The sequence below is a fragment of the Rhinolophus sinicus genome, linkage group LG11, assembly GCF_036562045.2.
Source record: "Rhinolophus sinicus isolate RSC01 linkage group LG11, ASM3656204v1, whole genome shotgun sequence".
Taxonomy (NCBI): domain Eukaryota; kingdom Metazoa; phylum Chordata; class Mammalia; order Chiroptera; family Rhinolophidae; genus Rhinolophus; species Rhinolophus sinicus.
The window spans coordinates 13,283,870-13,302,761 of NC_133760.1; the positions used below are offsets into that span (position 1 = coordinate 13,283,870).

At 42.0% G+C, this 18,892-nt stretch overlaps 1 protein-coding gene and 1 pseudogene across 1 annotated transcript; one reads left to right on the plus strand and one right to left on the minus strand.

Moving 5' to 3' along the window:
* Positions 1-441: 441 nt before the first annotated feature.
* Positions 442-1,255, plus strand: LOC141567671 (small ribosomal subunit protein eS8 pseudogene; annotated as a pseudogene).
* On the minus strand, positions 1,226-14,269 carry LOC141567637 (KRAB domain-containing protein 5-like). Its single transcript, XM_074315844.1, has 3 exons — positions 14,011-14,269; positions 2,673-2,799; positions 1,226-2,300 (listed from the first exon to the last, which is right to left on the minus strand). Exons 1-3 carry the CDS (start codon positions 14,116-14,118, stop codon positions 2,191-2,193), a joined length of 345 nt encoding a protein of 114 aa, XP_074171945.1. The 5' UTR covers positions 14,119-14,269; the 3' UTR covers positions 1,226-2,190.
* Between the last annotated feature and the right edge of the window lie 4,623 nt (positions 14,270-18,892).

Genomic DNA, 18,892 nt, shown 5'->3' on the forward strand with positions numbered 1-18,892 from the left:
AACATATGAAAAAATGTATGAAAAAATTTTCATACGGCCAAGAAACGTATGAAAAAAAGCTCAATTTCACTAGCGATTACGGAAATGCAAATCAAAACCACAATGATGTATCACCTCACACCTGTTAGAGTGGCTATCATCAGCAAGACAAGTAATAACAAGTGTTGGAGAGGCTGTGGGGCAAAAAGAATCCTCACACACTGTTGATGGGAATGTAATTTGGTACAGCCCCTACAGAAAACAGTACGGAGATTCCTCAAAAAATTCAGAACGGAATCACCATACAACCCAAAAATCCCTCTTCTGGGCATCGACCCCCAAATTCTGAAAACATTTATCCATAAAGATATACGTACCCCTATGTTCACTGAAGCATTATTCATAATGGCCAAGACATGGAAACAACCAAAGTGTCCTTCAAAATATGACTGGATAACGAAGATGTGGGCTCTTTCCAATTGGCACCGAGACGTGGACATCTCTTGGAACAACTGGCACAAGCGCCTCAAGACCAGGGACAAGAGAAAGTCCTACTACAAGAACGAAAAATATGAGCTGGGACACCCTGCTGCCAACACTAAGATAGGCCCCTGCCACATACACACAGTCCATGTGTGTGGAGGCAACGAGGCACATTGAAGATGGATGAGAGGAACTGCTCCTGGGGATCTGAGTGTTGTACATACAAAACAAGGATTACTGACATTGTCTACAATGCATCCAACAATGAACTTGTCTGCACCAAGACCCTCGTAAAGAACTGCATCGTGCTCACTGACAGCACAGTGTACCGAGAGTGTCATGAGTCGCACTATGCACTACCCCTGGGCCGCAAGGGAGCCCACTGACTCCTGAGGAGGAAGAGATTTTAAACAAAAAATGATCAAATAAAATTCAGAAGAAATATGATGAAAGGAAAAAGAATGCCAAAATCAGCAGCCTTCTAGAGGAGCAGTTCCAGCAGGGCAAGCTTCTTGCATGCATTGTTTCAAGACCGGGCCAGCATGGCCCGGCAGATGGCTATGTGCTAGAGGGCAAGGAGCTGGAGTTCTATCTGAGGAAAACCAAGGCCCGGAAATGCAAAGAAATCATCCTCCCTCCTAGCTTAGTCCACGTAATAAAGGTGTTTTGTGTTCTGGAAAGAAAAAAAAGAAAAAAGATGTGGTACCTATTCACAATGGAATGCTACTCAGACAGAGAAATACTGCCATTTGCGAAAACATGTATAGATCTTGAGATTATCATGCTAAACTAAAGAACTTAAGAGAGAAAAAGTGAAGAACAACATGACTTGATTCATGTGGGATATACAACTGAAAGCAACAAACAAGACAAACAAAGAAATAAAAACTCGTGGACACAGACAATAGTTTAGTGGTTTCCAGAGGGAGAGGGAGGGGGTGTTAGAAGAGGGAAAAGGGGGTCAAATATATGGTGATGGAAGGAGAACTGACTCTGGATGGTGAATATACAATGCAATGCATAGATGATATATTATAGAATTCTACTCTTGAAACCTATATAATTTTATTAACCAATGTCATCTCAAAAATTTAGTAAGAAAAATAATCCTATGAGGTAAATAGAAACATGAAATTGTTACAACATTGAGGAATTCAGGCATATAGACTTCAAATTCCTAACGCTGCTTCACACAAAGCAAAAGGACATTTTCAAGTGAAACACAGAATTCGACTTTCTCATTTAAACAAGATGCATTGCGCTGTGATGACATTCCTGAGTCTGTGCTTTGTAAGGTCAAGATTGAAGCCTCTATAGGATTAGAAATTATACAGCAGAACGTATGACATTCGTCCCCAGTGTTCCAGGGAATTCTGAACCAACTTCCAGTATTTCAACCACTCCATCAAAACTGCTAACACGATAAAAAATCGGAACTTAAACTATAGCTTAACAGATTTCCTCAGCAATTTACATAGACATTCCCAGGCCTGCAAAGCAATGGAAGAGTTATCTGTATCATGCCAGCCCACACAGCCGAAGGGGAAGACTTTGCCTTTCACTGCCAATGTGATGTGAGCAGAAGGAAAATCCTTAGGGGACAGAACAACAGAAATAAACCTGGCCTTCTCAAAACTCATTTTCATCGAAGGTCTTCTCAAACCATAATTTAAGGTCTGTTTTCCTGTGTGACTTTTGGAACCTCTCACCTGTCGTCATGCGCTTCCTTCATTCCCACATACCTGGGTGGATGGATATTGTCTTTTTTCTCTTCAAATTCCAGGGCTTCTTCATTTTCTCTAAAAAGCTGAGCAGGTCTTCTTTAAAGACTACACGTCCTGTTTATCAGAAAAGGGAACATGGCTTGTGATGGAGGTTTTCCAATTTCCAATCTAGTATTGTGCTCAAATGAGAAGAGAGGACACTGTAGAATATTAGACTGTTCCAGGAAATGATTTCCCACAACATTGTTTTCTGACAGCACCATTACTATACTAGAAAACATTTAAAGTAGTTCCGATCCTGAGTTCCACTTCGAAGTACTTCAGGAAACCTTTCTTTCCTACACCAGCAAACCCGCAATTTGTTCCTTGAGAGCAGGGCTCTGTAACTCTACCATACAAAGGAGAAGCTCCCAGGAGACATTCTACTGATGAAGGAAATAAAACTACTTCGGCGGAGTAGGACCTCTGGAAGAAAGTCATCCTCACCCAGGGAGACCAGGTTCCTATAGCTCTCCAACATCACATCCATGTACAGTTTCCGCTGAGCTGGGTCCAGGCACTCCCACTCCTCCTGAGAGAATTCTATGAACACATCCCTGAAGGTCAACAGTTCCTGAAACAAGACACATTTACCGAGAGGTTATAGACAGAGTTGATAATGTGACAAAACATGAGAACAGAGACTTAAGAGAAATGGATTTGACCTAGGAGAGGATCCTGAAATAGCCAATAAGATCATTTTTGACCGTAATATTCCCTAATGTGTTTTCTAACTCTGAGATAAGACGATGACGTATGATCCACCAAACCACTGTAGATACTTTATTTTTCTGAAAGATAAATTGTAAAAATTAAGGCATTAACTCAGGTATATCTAGCTGTGAGTATTGTTATTTGTATCATAAAAGATAAAAGATGTCTTTATCTCAGGTAGAGAAGTCATTGTGTTCAAATGAAGGGTAAATTACTTCTCAAATTTTAATGTGTGTACCAACAGACTGGAAATTTGGTAAAAATGCAGATACTGATTCAGGACTTCTGGGGTGGGGTAGGATTTTCCACATTTTTAACACTCTCACATTTAAATAGTGATGCCAATGTCTCCAGTCCGTGAACCACATTTTTAAATATCACAGAGGAGAAAAACAGAGGGACATTTTCACACAGGATGCGAAACCAAAACAATTTAATGGAATTTACAGGTCTCATGGAACAGTAGGCATAGCGAGTACAATCTTTTTTGAAATTTTAATATATGGCGGTCAAGATGGTGGAGTACGAAAACTCTGTGCTTGCCACCTCCTACAACCACAACAGAATTACAACTAAACTACAGAACAACACCGTTGAGAACTCCGTGAAAACGGGCTAAACAGAAATCCCACAACTAAGGATATGAAAAAGAAGCCACATCAAGACTGGTACAATGGAGGAGATGTATAATGGGCTGGTCCCATACCCACGCATGGTGGTTAAGAATAAGGTGGAATACCTCAGTGTGGAGGACCCCATGAGGAGAGAGGTCCCAGACCCACACCAGACTTCACAGCCCAGGAATCCAGTACTGACAAGAGAAATCCCCATAACTTCTGGCTGTGAAACACAGTGGGGATTGTGACTGAGAGAGACAGAGGGCTGCTGAAGTCCCAGGCCGTCCTCTTAAAGGGCCCGCGCGGGCACTTACACACTGATGGACTCACGCATGCTGAGCTCTAGCACTGGGGCAGCAGATCGAAAGGTACCTGGGACATACAGGGAGGAAATGTAATGTCCAGCTTCAGGTAAGGTCAGAATGATAGAGGATGCCACTGTTCCTTTGTTGAGCCCATGCCCCATACAGAGGGCACGTGGACACCATTGTTCGTAGGTAGAGACTGCTATTGTTCTTTTGTTCAGCCTCCTCCAAGCACACAGACCGCAGGCATGGGCACTGGACAAGTCTGTATCTCCATCAACCGGGCTAACACGTTCACCCCACCCTGTTGATTCCAAGACCACACCCCACCCTACCTGTTGGCCCACCCCAGGGGCTTCCAGTGGCTTTTCCATATAAACTGCCCCGTCACAACTTGTGCGGAGGACTTTCCTAAATTCTCTCAAAGGTTCACTCCGTATGCCCTGTATTTCCCCCTAAGTGGCCCTAAGCCCAGCACTAGTGGCAGCCAGATGGTTTGTGCTTTAGTCTCTCCCAAGCACCTCCAAGCCCAGCACAAACAGCAAGCTTCTGCAGATCACTTTGTAGCTCTTACCAGGTGGCACTGCGCTGAGCACAGGCAGCATCTGAACTCGGTCTGCGCCAGAGGTCCTTCCAAAAGGCCACAGAACAAAAACACCCTGAGCCCAGCTTCAGACCCCACCCGAGCACCACCTAACAACCTGAACAAATGACACACCCAAAGCATCAACTCAGCAGGCACCAGTGGCATACTAAAGTGAAAACTATTCCATGGGGTCAGCCCCTGCACAACAGCTCACCCCGTGTAGTTCCAGCCATTCCACGTAGCCTTAGGGTCAATTCCTCCCACTGATGTCCCAGAGCAGTCAAGACTCAGCAATCGGGGAGCACAAACAATCCACACAAGGGAAACACTTAGAGCACCTGTGTCAGATGACCAGAGAGACTATGTGACTGGTTCCAAGGGGACAACTCCTACATGAGCCCACTCTGCCAAGACCAGGAGATGTACCAGATCTACCTAATACATAAAAACAAACACAACAAGTCAGCCAAAATGAGGAAACAAACAAATATAGCCAGAGGAAATAACAGGACGAAACTCCAGAAAAAGAACTGGAAAAAAAAAAAGTAGAAAAGCAATCTACAAGATAAAAGTTCAAAACAATGGTGACAAGGATGCTCAATGAACTTACGGGAAGAGTAGATGAATTCAGTGAGAACTTTAGAAAAAAGATAGGAAACCAAAAATGGACGTAGGAAATATTTAAAAGAACCAGCCACAAATGAACAATATAACTGAAATGAAGAATACATTAGAGAGAATCAACAGTAGATTAGAAGAAGCAGAGGACTGACTTGGTGATTTAGAAGCGAGGTTAGCCAAAAACACCCACCCAACCAGAATAGGAAAAAGAAAAATGAATCCGAAAAAATGAGAATAGTTTCAGGGGCCTCTGGGACAACATCAAGAGTACCAACAAGAGAACAAAAATTGAAAACCTACTTCAAGAAATAATGATGGAAAACTTCCCTAATTTGGCAAATGAAACAGACATATGAGCCCAGAAAATGCAGACAGTCCCAAGCAAGGTAAACCCAAAGAGGCCCACACCAATACATGCCATAATCAAAATGCCAAAGGTGAAAGACAAAGAGTATCTTACAAGCAGCATGAGAAAAGCAGTTACCTTCAAGGGAGCTCCCATCAGACTGTCAGCTGATTTCTCAACAGAACCTTGGCAGGCCAGTAGGGACTGGCGTGGAATATTCAAAGTGAAGAAAAGCAAGGACCTACAACCAAGATTACTCTACAAGCAAAGCTATCATTTAGAACTGAAGGACAGAAAAAGAGGTTTCCAGACAAGAGAAAGCTTCCTTTAGCAAAGGAGTTCATCACCACCAAACCAGTATTACAAGAAATGTTACAGGGACGGAGCCAGAGAGGGAGAGAGAAGAGGAGGAACAAGAGAACAAAGATCAAATCTATGAATAATAAAATGGCAATAACTACATACCTATCAGTAATTACTTTAAATGTAAAAGGATTAAATTCTCCAATCAATAGAAATAGGGTGGCTGAATGGATAAGAGAAGACCCATACACATGCTGCCTCCAAGAGACCTACTCCAGATCAAAAGACACACACAGACTGAAAGTGAAGGGACGGAAAACGTATTTCATAGAAACAGAAACAAACAAAACAGCTGGGGTAGCAATGTTTTTATCAGACAAAAAAGACTTTCAAACAAAGGCTATAAAAAGAGACAAGTCACCAGCAATTCCACTTCTGGGTATTTATCTGAAGAAATCCAAAACAATAATTTGAAAAGACACCTGCATTCCTATGTTCATTGTAGCATTATTGACAACAGCCAAGATATGGCAGCAACCCAAGTGTACAATGGTAGAGGGCAGTTAAAGACTTGGCGCATACATACAATGGAGTATTACTCAGCCCTAAGATAGAATGAAACCTTGCCATCTGCAACAACATGGATGGACCTAGAGAATATGATGCTGAGTGAAATAAGTCAGGCAGAGAACAAATACCATCTGATTTCGTTTATCTGCGGAATCTAAAAAAACATAGTAAACAAACAAAACAAAACCAAAAAATGGATACAGAGAACTGATGATTGCCAGATGTCAGGGGGCTTAGAGGGCTGGATGAAAAAGGTGAAGGGATTAAGAAGTACCAAATTTCATGTCAGTGAAATCAAGATGATTTTCAACTGTTAATCTCATAAATCTCTTTGTGGATACTCTTTGGATTTTATAAACATACAAGGGAGATGAACACATACAATGATACAAAAGAAGCTGGAGCTATTCTTAGTCTTTTATTTCTTTGAAAAATTTTTCTTATCCTTTGTGCTGAGCAATATTTTAGAAATTTAACACAGTTGAACATTCATTAATATGATTCTTGTAAACGTTTTGAAAATACAAAGCAGTGACAAAGCAGAGTATGTCTGCTCCATGACTGTGCAATACAAAGAAATTTACAAGTCCAAGGCCTGACTGATTAAAGCCTCCACTTGCAAAAGCCAGTATCTGCAGCAAACAAAGTGAGAGACATCATTTTGCTAAACAACTATAAGCAAAGAGAAACTAAGAAGTGAGTTTCCAGATGAAATGGGATGGTTTATGCACATCTCTCAATAAATCCTTCCAAGACCCTCATTAATGACACAGGAAAAAATGTTAACTTTATAGTGAAGAGACCACCTGAAACAAGTGAAAATCAGGTGAAATGGAAGTGACATCAGGTGACTGCAGCACAGGGAAAGACACATCATCACCGCTAATTATCAGTTGTATACAAATTTCAAACCATACACAGCTCTCATATTCTCCAAATCTAACAGTGCATTTAAATAGTCTTTCTTGCCAATGTAGTGAGCAAGTCTCTTCTAATTATGCTTGCTTTTCAGAAGTTTCTCAGCTATTCTGACCATTAATGCTGTGCTGGTTCAATGTGCCTATTATGAAGCGTCTTCTAAAGACCTGATGTTGCATCCTGAGGATTCTAAAATCTACATATCCCTTCTTCAGATACACGAGCATCTGGCCCCATCCCAATAGGAATCTTAGACATCAATGCCTTCCCATGTTGATCTGTCACAAAAGGAATGTTTTCTGTTGTGTATTTTTTTTTAATTTTTCTTGGGTTAGGGGAACAGGACCTTATTGGGGAACAGTGTGTACTTCCAGGCTGTTCCAAGTCAAGTTGTTGTCCTTTCCATCTTAGTTGTGGAGGGTGCCATTCAGCTTTAAGTCATCCTTTCAGTCTTAGTTGTGGAGGGCACAGCTCAGCTCCAGGTCCAGTTGCCGTTGCTAGTTGCAGGGGACGCAGCCCACCATCCCTTGCGGAAGTCGAATCGGCAACCTTACGGTTGAGAGGACGCACTCCAACCAACTGAGCCATCTGGGAGCTCAGTGGCAGCACAACTCAAGGTGCCGTGTTCAATCTTAGTTGCAGGGGGTGCTGCCCACCATCCCTTGCGGGACTCCAGGAATTGAACTGGCAACCTTGTCGTTGAGAGCCCACTGGCACATGTGGGAATCGAACCGGCAGCCTTCGGAGTTAGGAGCATGGTGTTCCAACCTCCTGAGCTACCGGGCCTGCCCTCAAAAGGAATGTTTTCAACAGCTGAAGGTATAGGGGTCTAGAGCAAACCACCCCAAGATGCGCATCATGACATGTAGATTATTTTGAGCTAAAGGTAACTGAGACCCTGTGGGCTCAAGGGAAAAATCGCCCACCTCCTTAACTATCTAGAAAAAATTAAATTAGGAGACTGTCCCACGAATAGAGTTAAAACCAGAAATGACTTTTTACCTATCTACACGGCAAGGAAAACTCGTCATTATGGAACATGTGCTCTCCCTGCAATGACCTACTGCAGCCCCAAGGCACCTTGCTTCTTCCCAGGCTCAGATTTTTTATACCCACTTGCGCTTTCTGTCTCTTAACCTCTCATGCAAGTTGGTTCTCTGACTGTCTCATGTATGTGGGCTTACCATATATATGTATGTATTCAATTTGGATGTTTTCTCTTGCTAATCTCTCTCATGTCTATTTGATCATTAGACCACCAGAAAGATCACTGAGGGTAGAGCAAACTTTCTTCCCACCCCACAAACGTCATTCATTCATGGTGAGAATTCCTGTGCCCTACAGGAACCCTGGATGGAGAAAATGGAGAGAAGGCACTGGGACAGAGGAGAAGTATTCTAACGAGGTGACCATGACAATCATAAGAAGAGGAAAAAGAAGTAGTTGAAAACAAGCTTGCTAAGCAGGAACATCAGAAGTAGAGAATTAAAGGTCTGCAGTTCTAAATCCACGGATTTTAGGGGGAAAAGTGGACTCAGCCTGTGACCCGGGACAGGTTTACCTGAGAAGCAGCCATTTTGTCCTCCCTCCACCTGCTCTGGGTCGTTTTCTCAGGCGATGTTAAGTTGAGGAATCACATCTGCATCTCGAGAACTTGCCTTCAGAGGCACCAGAGCAGCACCTTCATCTGCTTCATCCACACCCACAGCCAGAAGGGCCTTGAAATGCTGAAAAGGCCACTGTCTCCTGTCCTGCAGGAGGGATGCATGAACAATGAGCTCCATCAAACTCAGTTTTTTCTTTTCCGTCTTCTTGTGCTCTCCGCTCAAACAGACTTGCACAAATTTCACAACAATGAGAATGGAGGGTGCTCTCCTGACCCTCCCAAACCGAACGGACCAAAGCCTGCTCTCAACTCTCACAACTGTGCCCTCCGGTCGTCCTGCTAATCCTGGCTGGCCTCACCTTACAATAGTCTGGAGCATTTAATTAAAACAATGATGCTCCGCCCACACACTTGACCAACTCTGTGGGGCAGGGGGCAGGTGATGATGTTATTTCTGAAAACTCCTCCAAGTGAGTTTTTTTTTTAAAGCCTATCTATTTTTTACATATTCTTTAAGAGGTTCAAATCTTTTAAAAAGTTATCTGAAATGACTGATTCATGCTTCCCATACCGCTGCAGTTTAATTTAAGACTAAGAGCAGTGGTCGGCGTATAGCAAAATGGAGTAAAATCTTCCCACAGTACGTCTTTCCCAAAGTACATCTTCCAAAAATAAAATACAGCAAAATCTTTTGTAACGGAACTTTTCATATTCAAATTTACTAATTTAAGATACAATTCTTCATTCTACAAAAACTTCTTTTGTCTATCTTTTATTCAATGTCCAGGGAGAAAAGTAATACATTCTGGGTGTTTTACTTAGAATGTTGAGGTGACACCGAGATGAGCCCCAGCTGGAAGCTCCTTCCACCCCCAAGGACTAGCTGGACAGTGGGGCGTGGATGTGGCTTTCCTGGTGCCCTGCAGCCAGGACCATCATCTGATCAATGACACAGCCCTGATTTTGATGCCACCTGAGGCAAAGTAGGAGAGCGACAAACTGCCTGGTCTCTTCTACCCTCTCCAGTCTCTGCTACGACCTCCCTGCGCCTGTCACCGCCCAAAGAAGAGTAGTCTGGGCAGTGTCCCTGTGTCCACTGCAGAGCAGGTGACAGGCAGACAATGGGTTAGAGAAATTATAAGCAAATGAGGGGCAGAGATTCTAAGAAAGAGAAACCACTGCCCATTATACCCTCCAGGTGGGCAACTTGGACAGGATAGAAGACCAACCCACAAGACCTCTCTCCAATAAGGTCCATCTCTATCCCACAGGAGAGTCGCACATCCTGTGTCCTGGTAAATGCTGTGACTAAGTTACTTCCCACTACTCTGAAAAGTGAGATACACTGCCAAATTACCCCAATATACCCCGGGTTCTATATCTTCCTGCACCACGAAATGACATGTGAGGGATCCCCAAAGCATTGAACCACAAGGGTTAACAATGACAAGTCAGTGAAAGGAAGTACACTTTTTAAAAAAATCACTTCCTTCAGAAACAAAATCACTAACCTGAGAGATACCTGCAAAGCCACATTCACTGCAGCATTATTCACAATAGCCAAGATATGGATACAACCTAAATGTCTATCACCATGTATTATATTCATATACATTCACACACACACACACACACACACACACACACACACACACACACACTTGTATTATTTAGCCATTAAAAAGAGGGAAATCCTGCTATTTTCATCAACATGGATCGACCTTGAGGACATTATAGTAACTGAAACAAGTCAGACAGAGAAAGACGCATACTGTATGACATCACATACATGGAATCTAAAAAAACTCAGAAACAGATCTGATTTGTGGCTGGCTGTCGGGGCTGCGGGGGGCAATTACATAATGGTGGTCAAAATGTACAAACTTCCAGTTATAAGACAAATAAGTTCCAGGGATGTAATGTACAACATGATGACTGTAGTTAACAGTACTGTAGAGTAGTCCCCCCCTTATCCTTAGTTTCATTGTCCCTGGCTTCAGTTACATGTCATCAACCAAGATCTGAAAATGTTAAAAAGGAAAATTTGAGAAATAAATGTTTCAAAAAATTATTTTGAGAGACCACATTCACATAACTTTCATCAGATATGTTAGTATAATTGTTCTATTTTATGTTGTTGTTAATCTCTTACTGTGCCTGATTTATAAATTAAACTCCATTAAGGTATGTATGTATAGGAAATATCTAGATCTAGATCTATACTTCAGAACTATCTGCAATTTCAGGCAGGTTTTGGAACATATCACCTGCTGATAAGGGTAGATTACTGTATTGTATATTTCAAAGTTGCTAAGAAAGGAGATCTTAAAAGTCATCATAACAAACAAGGAAAGAGTTTATAATTACGTGAGGTGATGGATGCTAACTAACTAACATATTGTGGTAATCATTTCACAATATATACAGATACCAAATCATTATGTTACACACCGTAAACTTATTTGTTCTTGTGTCAATTATATCTCAACAAAATTGGGAAAAATATTTTTAAACCTCAACAAAATTTAAAAATAAATAAAATGCTCAAAAATAAAAATAATTAATAAAATTTGTAATAGCTTCCTTCAGATAATTTCATCATTAATAAAACCAAAGGCAATTTAAATTTTAAAAAAGTATACACTTGATTCTCTCCACATATGAGACTCATTAACCAAAGGGCGCCCGTTACTCAGTGGCTCCTCCCATAACAAAAGAGAAAGAAAAATTTCTGGGACCTGGAACACCTGGATTTTACTATAAGACAATTGACAAACATATTTATCTATAAATACAGGTGGCACATTTTAAATATTAACTACAACATAACCAATAATGAATTAATGGATGGTAAATGGATTTCCCCAGTAATGCATGAACACCTTCATTCTTTTAAATATTTTAAAATGAAAATTTTTTGAATTTACAAATTTAAGTAAAATGTATTTCTAAGTACCCTTAAACAACTTCAAAATCTGTCCATCTTTTTCCAGTCTTATATCATCCATTTCAGGGAGTAGGTCAGGGGGCAGAACAATACACTCTAGTGCATATTCTAGAAGCTTGTCAAGATACGAGATTGTTGATACATTATCGGTACACCTTAAAAATTCATCTGTCATAAGTGATCAATCCTAGATTTAAAAGTCACTGAAAACTCCTAGACTATTACGTATTACACAAAATTAAGTACTTAATGTCACCTAATATTACACTCATTTTCACATTCTCCAATGACCCATAAGTATTTTTATTGCTGTTCTTGTTACTGTTTTGTTGTGGTAAGAACACTTAACATGAGGTCTACCCTTTCAGTGGAGTTTTAAGTGCACAATAGAGTAAGTAGTGTTAACTACAGGCACAATAGATCCTTTGTACAGAGGATCTCTAGAATTTATTCATCTTGTATAACTGATATTTGTACCCGCTGAACAGCAACTTCCCATTTCTAGTCTCCCCAGTCTCTCTCTGGCAAAACAACCGTAATCTTTGTTCCTGTGAGTTTCACTTTCTAGTTGGCAAACCGAACCTGGATTTATACGTGGTTGACACATTAACATTTCTATTATGACCCCCAAGTTTTAAAATCTATACACTTAACAATGGTATTATTAAATTTAAAGGGGGCAAATATAATTATAGTAATACAGAAAAGCCCCCAAATTCATAGTCTAACAAACGTAATTATTATGAAGGAAAAACAAATCACTGAACACTGCAGATTCACTATTATAAAACCTGAACACGACCTGGGTCTTCATGGTGAAATTTATGTTTTTAGCTGCGGATAAACAGATCAATAGTCCCAAGTCGTCATTTGTCATTAACATTGTTCTGGCCTATAGAGCCAGTGTTCTGGGGAATAAAAAATTAGTAGGGTCTGCCACTATGCATACCTCTGTCCAGATATCCTCTTTTAATAAGGACACGAAATTGGAGTACGGTCCCTGATTAAGGACTTCATTTTAGCTTTATCACCTCTTTAAAGACGTGATAAAGATGACCCGGGACTTTCATGAAAATGATCAGGCTGGGAGGTCTGTACGAGGAGCTGAGCTCGTGGAAGTTCATGAGGCGGCCTAGTCCAACCTCTATGGTCCTAACTTCCTTTTCATAAAACTCTTATGCTTCTAACTTCCTGTCTCCTTGCCTTAAATACCCTCCATCTTAACACACAAGCCAGAAGGTGCATATGGCTTGCCAAGTATGTACACGCTTGGTTGCAGCCCTTTTTCCCTTTTTTCTTTTCCCGAATATATCCTTTTCGGTGATGAATACCGAGTCAGTATTATTGTTCAGTCAACAGACGCTATCGTCAAATAAGTTCACACTCCAAGGTACTGGTTAGCACTTCAACATACGAACTTTGAGGGATACAATTCACCCCTAAAATGTGTGTGTGTGTGTACTTTTATCCCATATGTAGCTCTGTGCAATCAGGACCACAAGAAAGACACTTAATTTGAGTCCCATCCCTAATCCCTGAAAGCCACTAATCTGTTCTCCATAACGAGATGACAGAATTTGATTTTAATGAGTTTACCTTTTAAATAATTCATCATTTAAATCACAAATTGTATTTTACCCAATATCTTTTATTTATCCCAATATATTTTAACCCAAATGGCACCATTTCAACACACAGTCGATATTTAAAAATATTAGTAAAGTATTTCACATCTTTTTCTCCCTTACGCGGTTTTGAAGAATCTGGTGTGTATTTTCCCCTAACAGCACATCTCAATTCAGACCATCCACAGGTCACATGCTCAGTAGCAACAAAGGCAAGTGGTTGCCACACTGCATGGGCCAGCGCTAAAGTTATCAACACGATATGATTTTCTATGCCGTGAAAACTCAACGTTTTCAATTCTTCCACAACCGACACAGGAGCCACAACACTCTTCCCGGGTATCGGGGCTCTTATTAAATGGGGAGCTAGGGAGGGAGTCTCAGGACAGCAGAAGCAAGGGCGTCTGCAGAATCCCAGGCCAGGGCAGAACTCGGGCCTCTCTGGACCGATTGGCGAAGGGTTTGAATTCATCTCCCAAGACTTAAGTGGCGCAAGGGTGGGAAGACTGGCCAATGAAGGGTTTTCAGCAGGAAAATGCGGCAGGCGTTGTCTAATGATCCCAAAGCAGAAAGACACAGGCCAGGCGGCCCCAGAAAGATTTTAACCGGAAACAAAAGGGGACCCACCTCCGGCTGCAGTGAAGCAGTCAGGCTCGGACCTTTCACCGAGAGGCGGTGACTCACCGGTTCCAGTAGCGGGTGTGGAAATTTCACGGGGTGTGGGGATTTCAACATCCGTAGCGATCGCCAAGCTTCATCTGTGTACGACTGAGACGCTCAGGTTTAAACCAGAAAGACCGAACGTGAGGGACGCCGTTGCGACAGCCACTCGCTTCTGGGTCTGCAAGAAAATGTGCTTGGGCGCCCCGGAAAAGATGGCGCGCGCAAGGGGCCTGGGCGGAGCACTTTTCGCAATGGGCGGGGAGTGAGTAGTGGCCAGACCAGAAAAGACACCGGGGAAGGGCGGGACAGGGCCAGAGATTGGAGGAATGAGGGGGTTCCTGGGGCGGGGCTAATAAATTGTGAGGGGCCCAGCCTGAGGGTGGGCTGGGGCAGGAAAGGAGCGGAGCCTGGACTCCCTCCGGAGCTCTTAGGTTGCTGCTGTGTTGTAGTTTTTGTTGTTGTTGTTTGTTGTTGTTTTTAATGATTTTATTGGGGAAGGGGAACAGGACTTTATTGGGGAATAGTTTGTACTTCTAGGACTTTTCCAAGTCAAGTTGTTGTCCTTTCAATCTTAGTTGTGGAGGGTGCAGCTCAGCTCAAGGTGCCATGTTCAATCTTAGTTGCAGGGGTGCTGCCCACCATCCATTGCAGGACTCAATGAATCGAACTGGCAACCTTGTGGTTGAGAGCCCACTGGCCTATGTGGGAATTGAACCGGCAGCCTTCGGAGTTATGAGCGCGGAGCTCTAACTGCCTGAGCCATCAGGCCGGCCCCTGTGTTGGTAGTTTTGAGTCTGTTGAACTTTTCGTGTGCACTGAAGCTGGAATGTTCTCTGCCTATTCTAAGTTGATGGTTAAAATTGTAACAGTTTAAAATACAAGCTTAGAGTTGTGTGGGCCATTTAAGTTGAAAACGGAGATGTCTGTGTTTTAATAGGTTGAAAACGGTTTAGACAAAACTTTTTGGGAAGTGTTGACTCGTGCATCCCAGGAAAGGGGACCTCCGTGAGGAGTCGATGTGGGGCAATGGTTGGATCCAGGAACGTCTCCTGCGATTAGAATTTAACTCAAGCAATTTCATGAAGAAACGAGTGCAGTTGTCTGTGTAAAGGATGCAAAGTTGAATGTGAAATTCACACTACCTGAGGCATTGAAGGGCACCAAGCATTCCATTAAAAAAAGTAATAACTTTTAAAAAGTAGATATAAATTATCTTGTTCTTTATACTTTTCATTCCACTCGTTAGGTGAATGATAAACTCAAAAACCTTCAAGATAAAGTACTGTGACACTATTCGTCAAAAATTTCTAAATACAGTTTCTAAATCACTTTACATTTATCCGAGGGTAACAAGAAAGACCGTTTTTATATAAAAGATTTTTATATTTTAAATGTTTTGTCTTCTGCTTCTCATGTTCTGTCAGGTGTGGATAATAAATCCTGTGTATACTCCGTAGAAAACGACTAAATTTGCTTTCACCTAAGAATACATTTCCAATATTTTTAGGGGCATTTCATAGAGAAGTCTATTCTCTTCTCTATCAGCCCTAACAAAAACAAAGCTAGATTACCAAATGTTCAAATGTCTCCTTTATACCTTCAAGGATCTTTAAGAAAATATCCATGCGTTAATATCCACCATGAAATCTGTGTGTCTCTCAAATCCCTATATGTGGAAGACTTCCCTTCAGTAAGAATTTTTTGTCATTGGAGCATTTTGAACAACCTTTTTATATATTAACTGTAGGTTTCACTGCTATATACATTTATGATGTTACACAAGATTTAAGCATTAGTTATAACCTTTCTATGTTCATTACATTTGAATGAAGACACATGGGACCTTTCCATTTTTCTGCTCTTGGAAAGAATGCTGCAGTGGCAGCCTCTGAGCAGGTCGACTTCCCTGCAGATGTCTGAGGGTTCCTCTGGATTTGGCAACTTGAAGTGTGATTACTGTGTCGAAGATGGTACAGTTCATGTTTTGATAGATTCTAGCAAGATACCCTCCTCCAAGCTGCAAAGATACCCTTCCAACCAATAACATGTGAGTTTTCCCAAGATTTAACCAAAACTTGAGCCCATATACTTTATGTATTTTGAAAATCTGTGTGGGGACAGAGCCAAGAGTGCAGTTTCCAGGCTCTCGGCCTCACGTGGAAAGGTGCTGGCTCAGGTAGTAATGGCCATCAACTGTGATTGGATCGCCATCAGCGGTGGCTAGTTGGCCGTCAGCTGTGACCAGTGAGCCATTGTCTACTAATATAACTGCCTTGGCTGCGCTAGCAGAAAATGGGGGCTAGCAAGCAGATGGTGACTGGCAAGAGCGGATTGCAGTTAGCACGGCGGAGTGCGGGTTGTAGATTGCAGAGAAGTGGACCGCAGCTTGCGGATAGTGTGGCTCCTGCTTCCTGTGTGTCCAACCCAGCTGTCAGCGAGAATATAATGGTATGACTCCCCTACCTATGGCTCCGTGGGTGTTCCTTTTTGGCCTCACCATATCCTGCGTTCTTGTGTGGGGAGCGGGAGCAGAGAAACCGCAGGCCGCCCCGCACGACACTACCCTATTACCAAAAATTAAAGTAAAAATTAAAAGAAAACAATGAGAAATTCCTCTGAAGTACTACCCCAAGTTTCCTTTCTATGTTCCTCCGTCCACCTATATTCAGCTCCTATTCTATACAAGCATTTATTTACAATCACTGTTAGGGAAGAAGAAGAAACAGAACATCAGGACCCAGCATGTACATCCTCAAAAGAAATATGAGACACCTACTATCCAACTTCTAAAGTATTATGAGAATTGACACACATAAATGGATGTGACGTTCCCAGCACAGTGCACCTACTTGTGAGCACATAGTAAATGCTCAATAAACACTGAAGTAATGATGTACCTGTTATTTTCCAAACACAGACTTGTGTAGGGGTGGAAAAATTATCCGTCTTCCCTTCTAGGTTCTTTGGCTTGTCTAATAATTAAACTGACACAGACAGATTACCAAGAGAAAAACAAACAAATGTTTAATAACATGTATACCTCCTGTATACAAGGGAGAGACCCAGGAAAATGGAATGACTCACCCAAATAGCCAGAGGCATCACCTTAAAATACCATCTTCAGCTAAAGACAAAAGAATATGTTCGGGGTGGGGAGGCAGTTATGGGAGGTGACCAAAAAAATCACAGTAATCAAGAGTAAGTTTGTTATGCAGATTTAACTTCTGCCTTATCCATTGATAAGAGTTTCTAGAGATAGTCATTTCCCACTTCCTGGTACAGTGAGGGAAACACCCTTACAAATGGAGATTTCCCTTATGAATGTAAATGTTTTCTTACCAAAGGGTAACAGCTACTTGGTTTTCCGAGCTTGTCTTATTCTTGCTGTTTCTTAAAAATAACCACCTTAAAATAATCAATCTGCCAGGGGCACATTTTGCAGTGTTGTATTTTGTTTTCCTTCTCTTCCTCAGAGATTACTTCCTTCTCTAGCCTTCTGTAATCTTTAAAGGGCCAGGAAAGAATGTGATCTTTCAGGACAATGATTTTTGGTCTCCGTGTTGAGAGAAGATGGTGTAAGGGCTCAGGTGTGCTGTGTCTGCTTTCTCTGCTGTACTGCTACAGGTAATGGGGCCCAGGGGGAGCAACATCAGCACGTACATGGAACTTGTTAAAGATTCCACTTCATGGGCCCCACTCCAAAGCTGCAGAATCACAATTTCTTTGAGTGGGTCCCAGAACACTTATGATTTACAGGCATAACTTGTTTTATTGTACTTCACAGATAGTTTTTCATCAGCATTGAGGCAAGACCCTGAGGGGACTGAGTCCCAGAGAGCAGTTAGTTTCCAGGCTCTCAGCCTCACATGGAAAGGTGCTGGCTCGGGTAGTAGATGGTCATCAGCTGTGACTAGTTGGCCATCGGCTGTTACCGGTTAGCCATTAGCCACTGATATAACTGGTGTGGCTAAGCTAGCAAGTGGCGGAGTGTGGATTGCAGATTGCGGAGAGGCAGATTGCAGTTAGCAAGGGAGGTTGGTTGGCAGAGACAAGGGGATGGCGGGTTGCGAACCGTGTGGCTCCTGCTTCCTGAGTCTCCAACCCAGCCGCCAGCGAGACTCTAGTGGTATGACTCCTCTATCTATGGGTGTTTCTTTTTGGCTTCACCATATCCTGTGTTCTTATGTGGGGAGCAGGAGCTGAGACTCCACCACACACTGAATGATAGACCCTCTATCAGCAATAAAATTACGACTTGCTGACAGCTCCGATGATGGTTATCAGTTTTTAGCCAGAAAGTATTTTTTAAATTATGGTACGTACAGTTTTTTACACATAATACTATTGCACACTTAACAGACTACAGTACAATATAAACATAACTTTTTTGCACTGGGAAACCAAAAAAAAAAAATCGTGTGACTCTCTTTATTGCAATATTTGCTTTATTATGGTGATCTGGAACCAAATCCCATATCTCCAAGGTATGCCTGTATATGCATATTAAAGCTTGAAAAGCAAGGCTTAGATACTATATGTGGTTCTTGACCCACGTTTCCCAGTAGGATCACATGGGAAGTTTTAAGAAGGATCATTACCTTTGCCCTCCCCTCATATAATCTGTGTGTCGGTTCTGGTGGGAGCATCAGTGTTGTTTTAATTAGGTGCCTCAGTAATTCTAAGGTGCAGTCAGGGTCAAGCACAAGGGCTCCCTGATAATTCATGAGAGTTGAGTGCAGCCTTTAGAGCAAGGTAGGGGATAGGGAGGGTCTGCTTTATGTGGGTTTGGAAGGAGTTGGTCAGTGCAGCCTTCATTCACCATCTGTAGCAGAATTCGTGGGCATCT

Bases quoted from the DNA above. Each gene is read 5' to 3' on its own strand.
- LOC141567637 (XM_074315844.1), bottom strand. From the start codon at position 14,118: ATGTTGAAATCCCCACACCCCGTGAAATTTCCACACCCGCTACTGGAA. The intron at 2,800-14,010 runs GTGGGTCCCCTT...GTCTTGTTTCAG, and splicing joins CTGCTTCACTGCAGCCGGAG to GAACTGTTGACCTTCAGGGA. The intron at 2,301-2,672 runs GTGAGGATGACT...TCTGATAAACAG, and splicing joins TAGGAACCTGGTCTCCCTGG to GACGTGTAGTCTTTAAAGAA.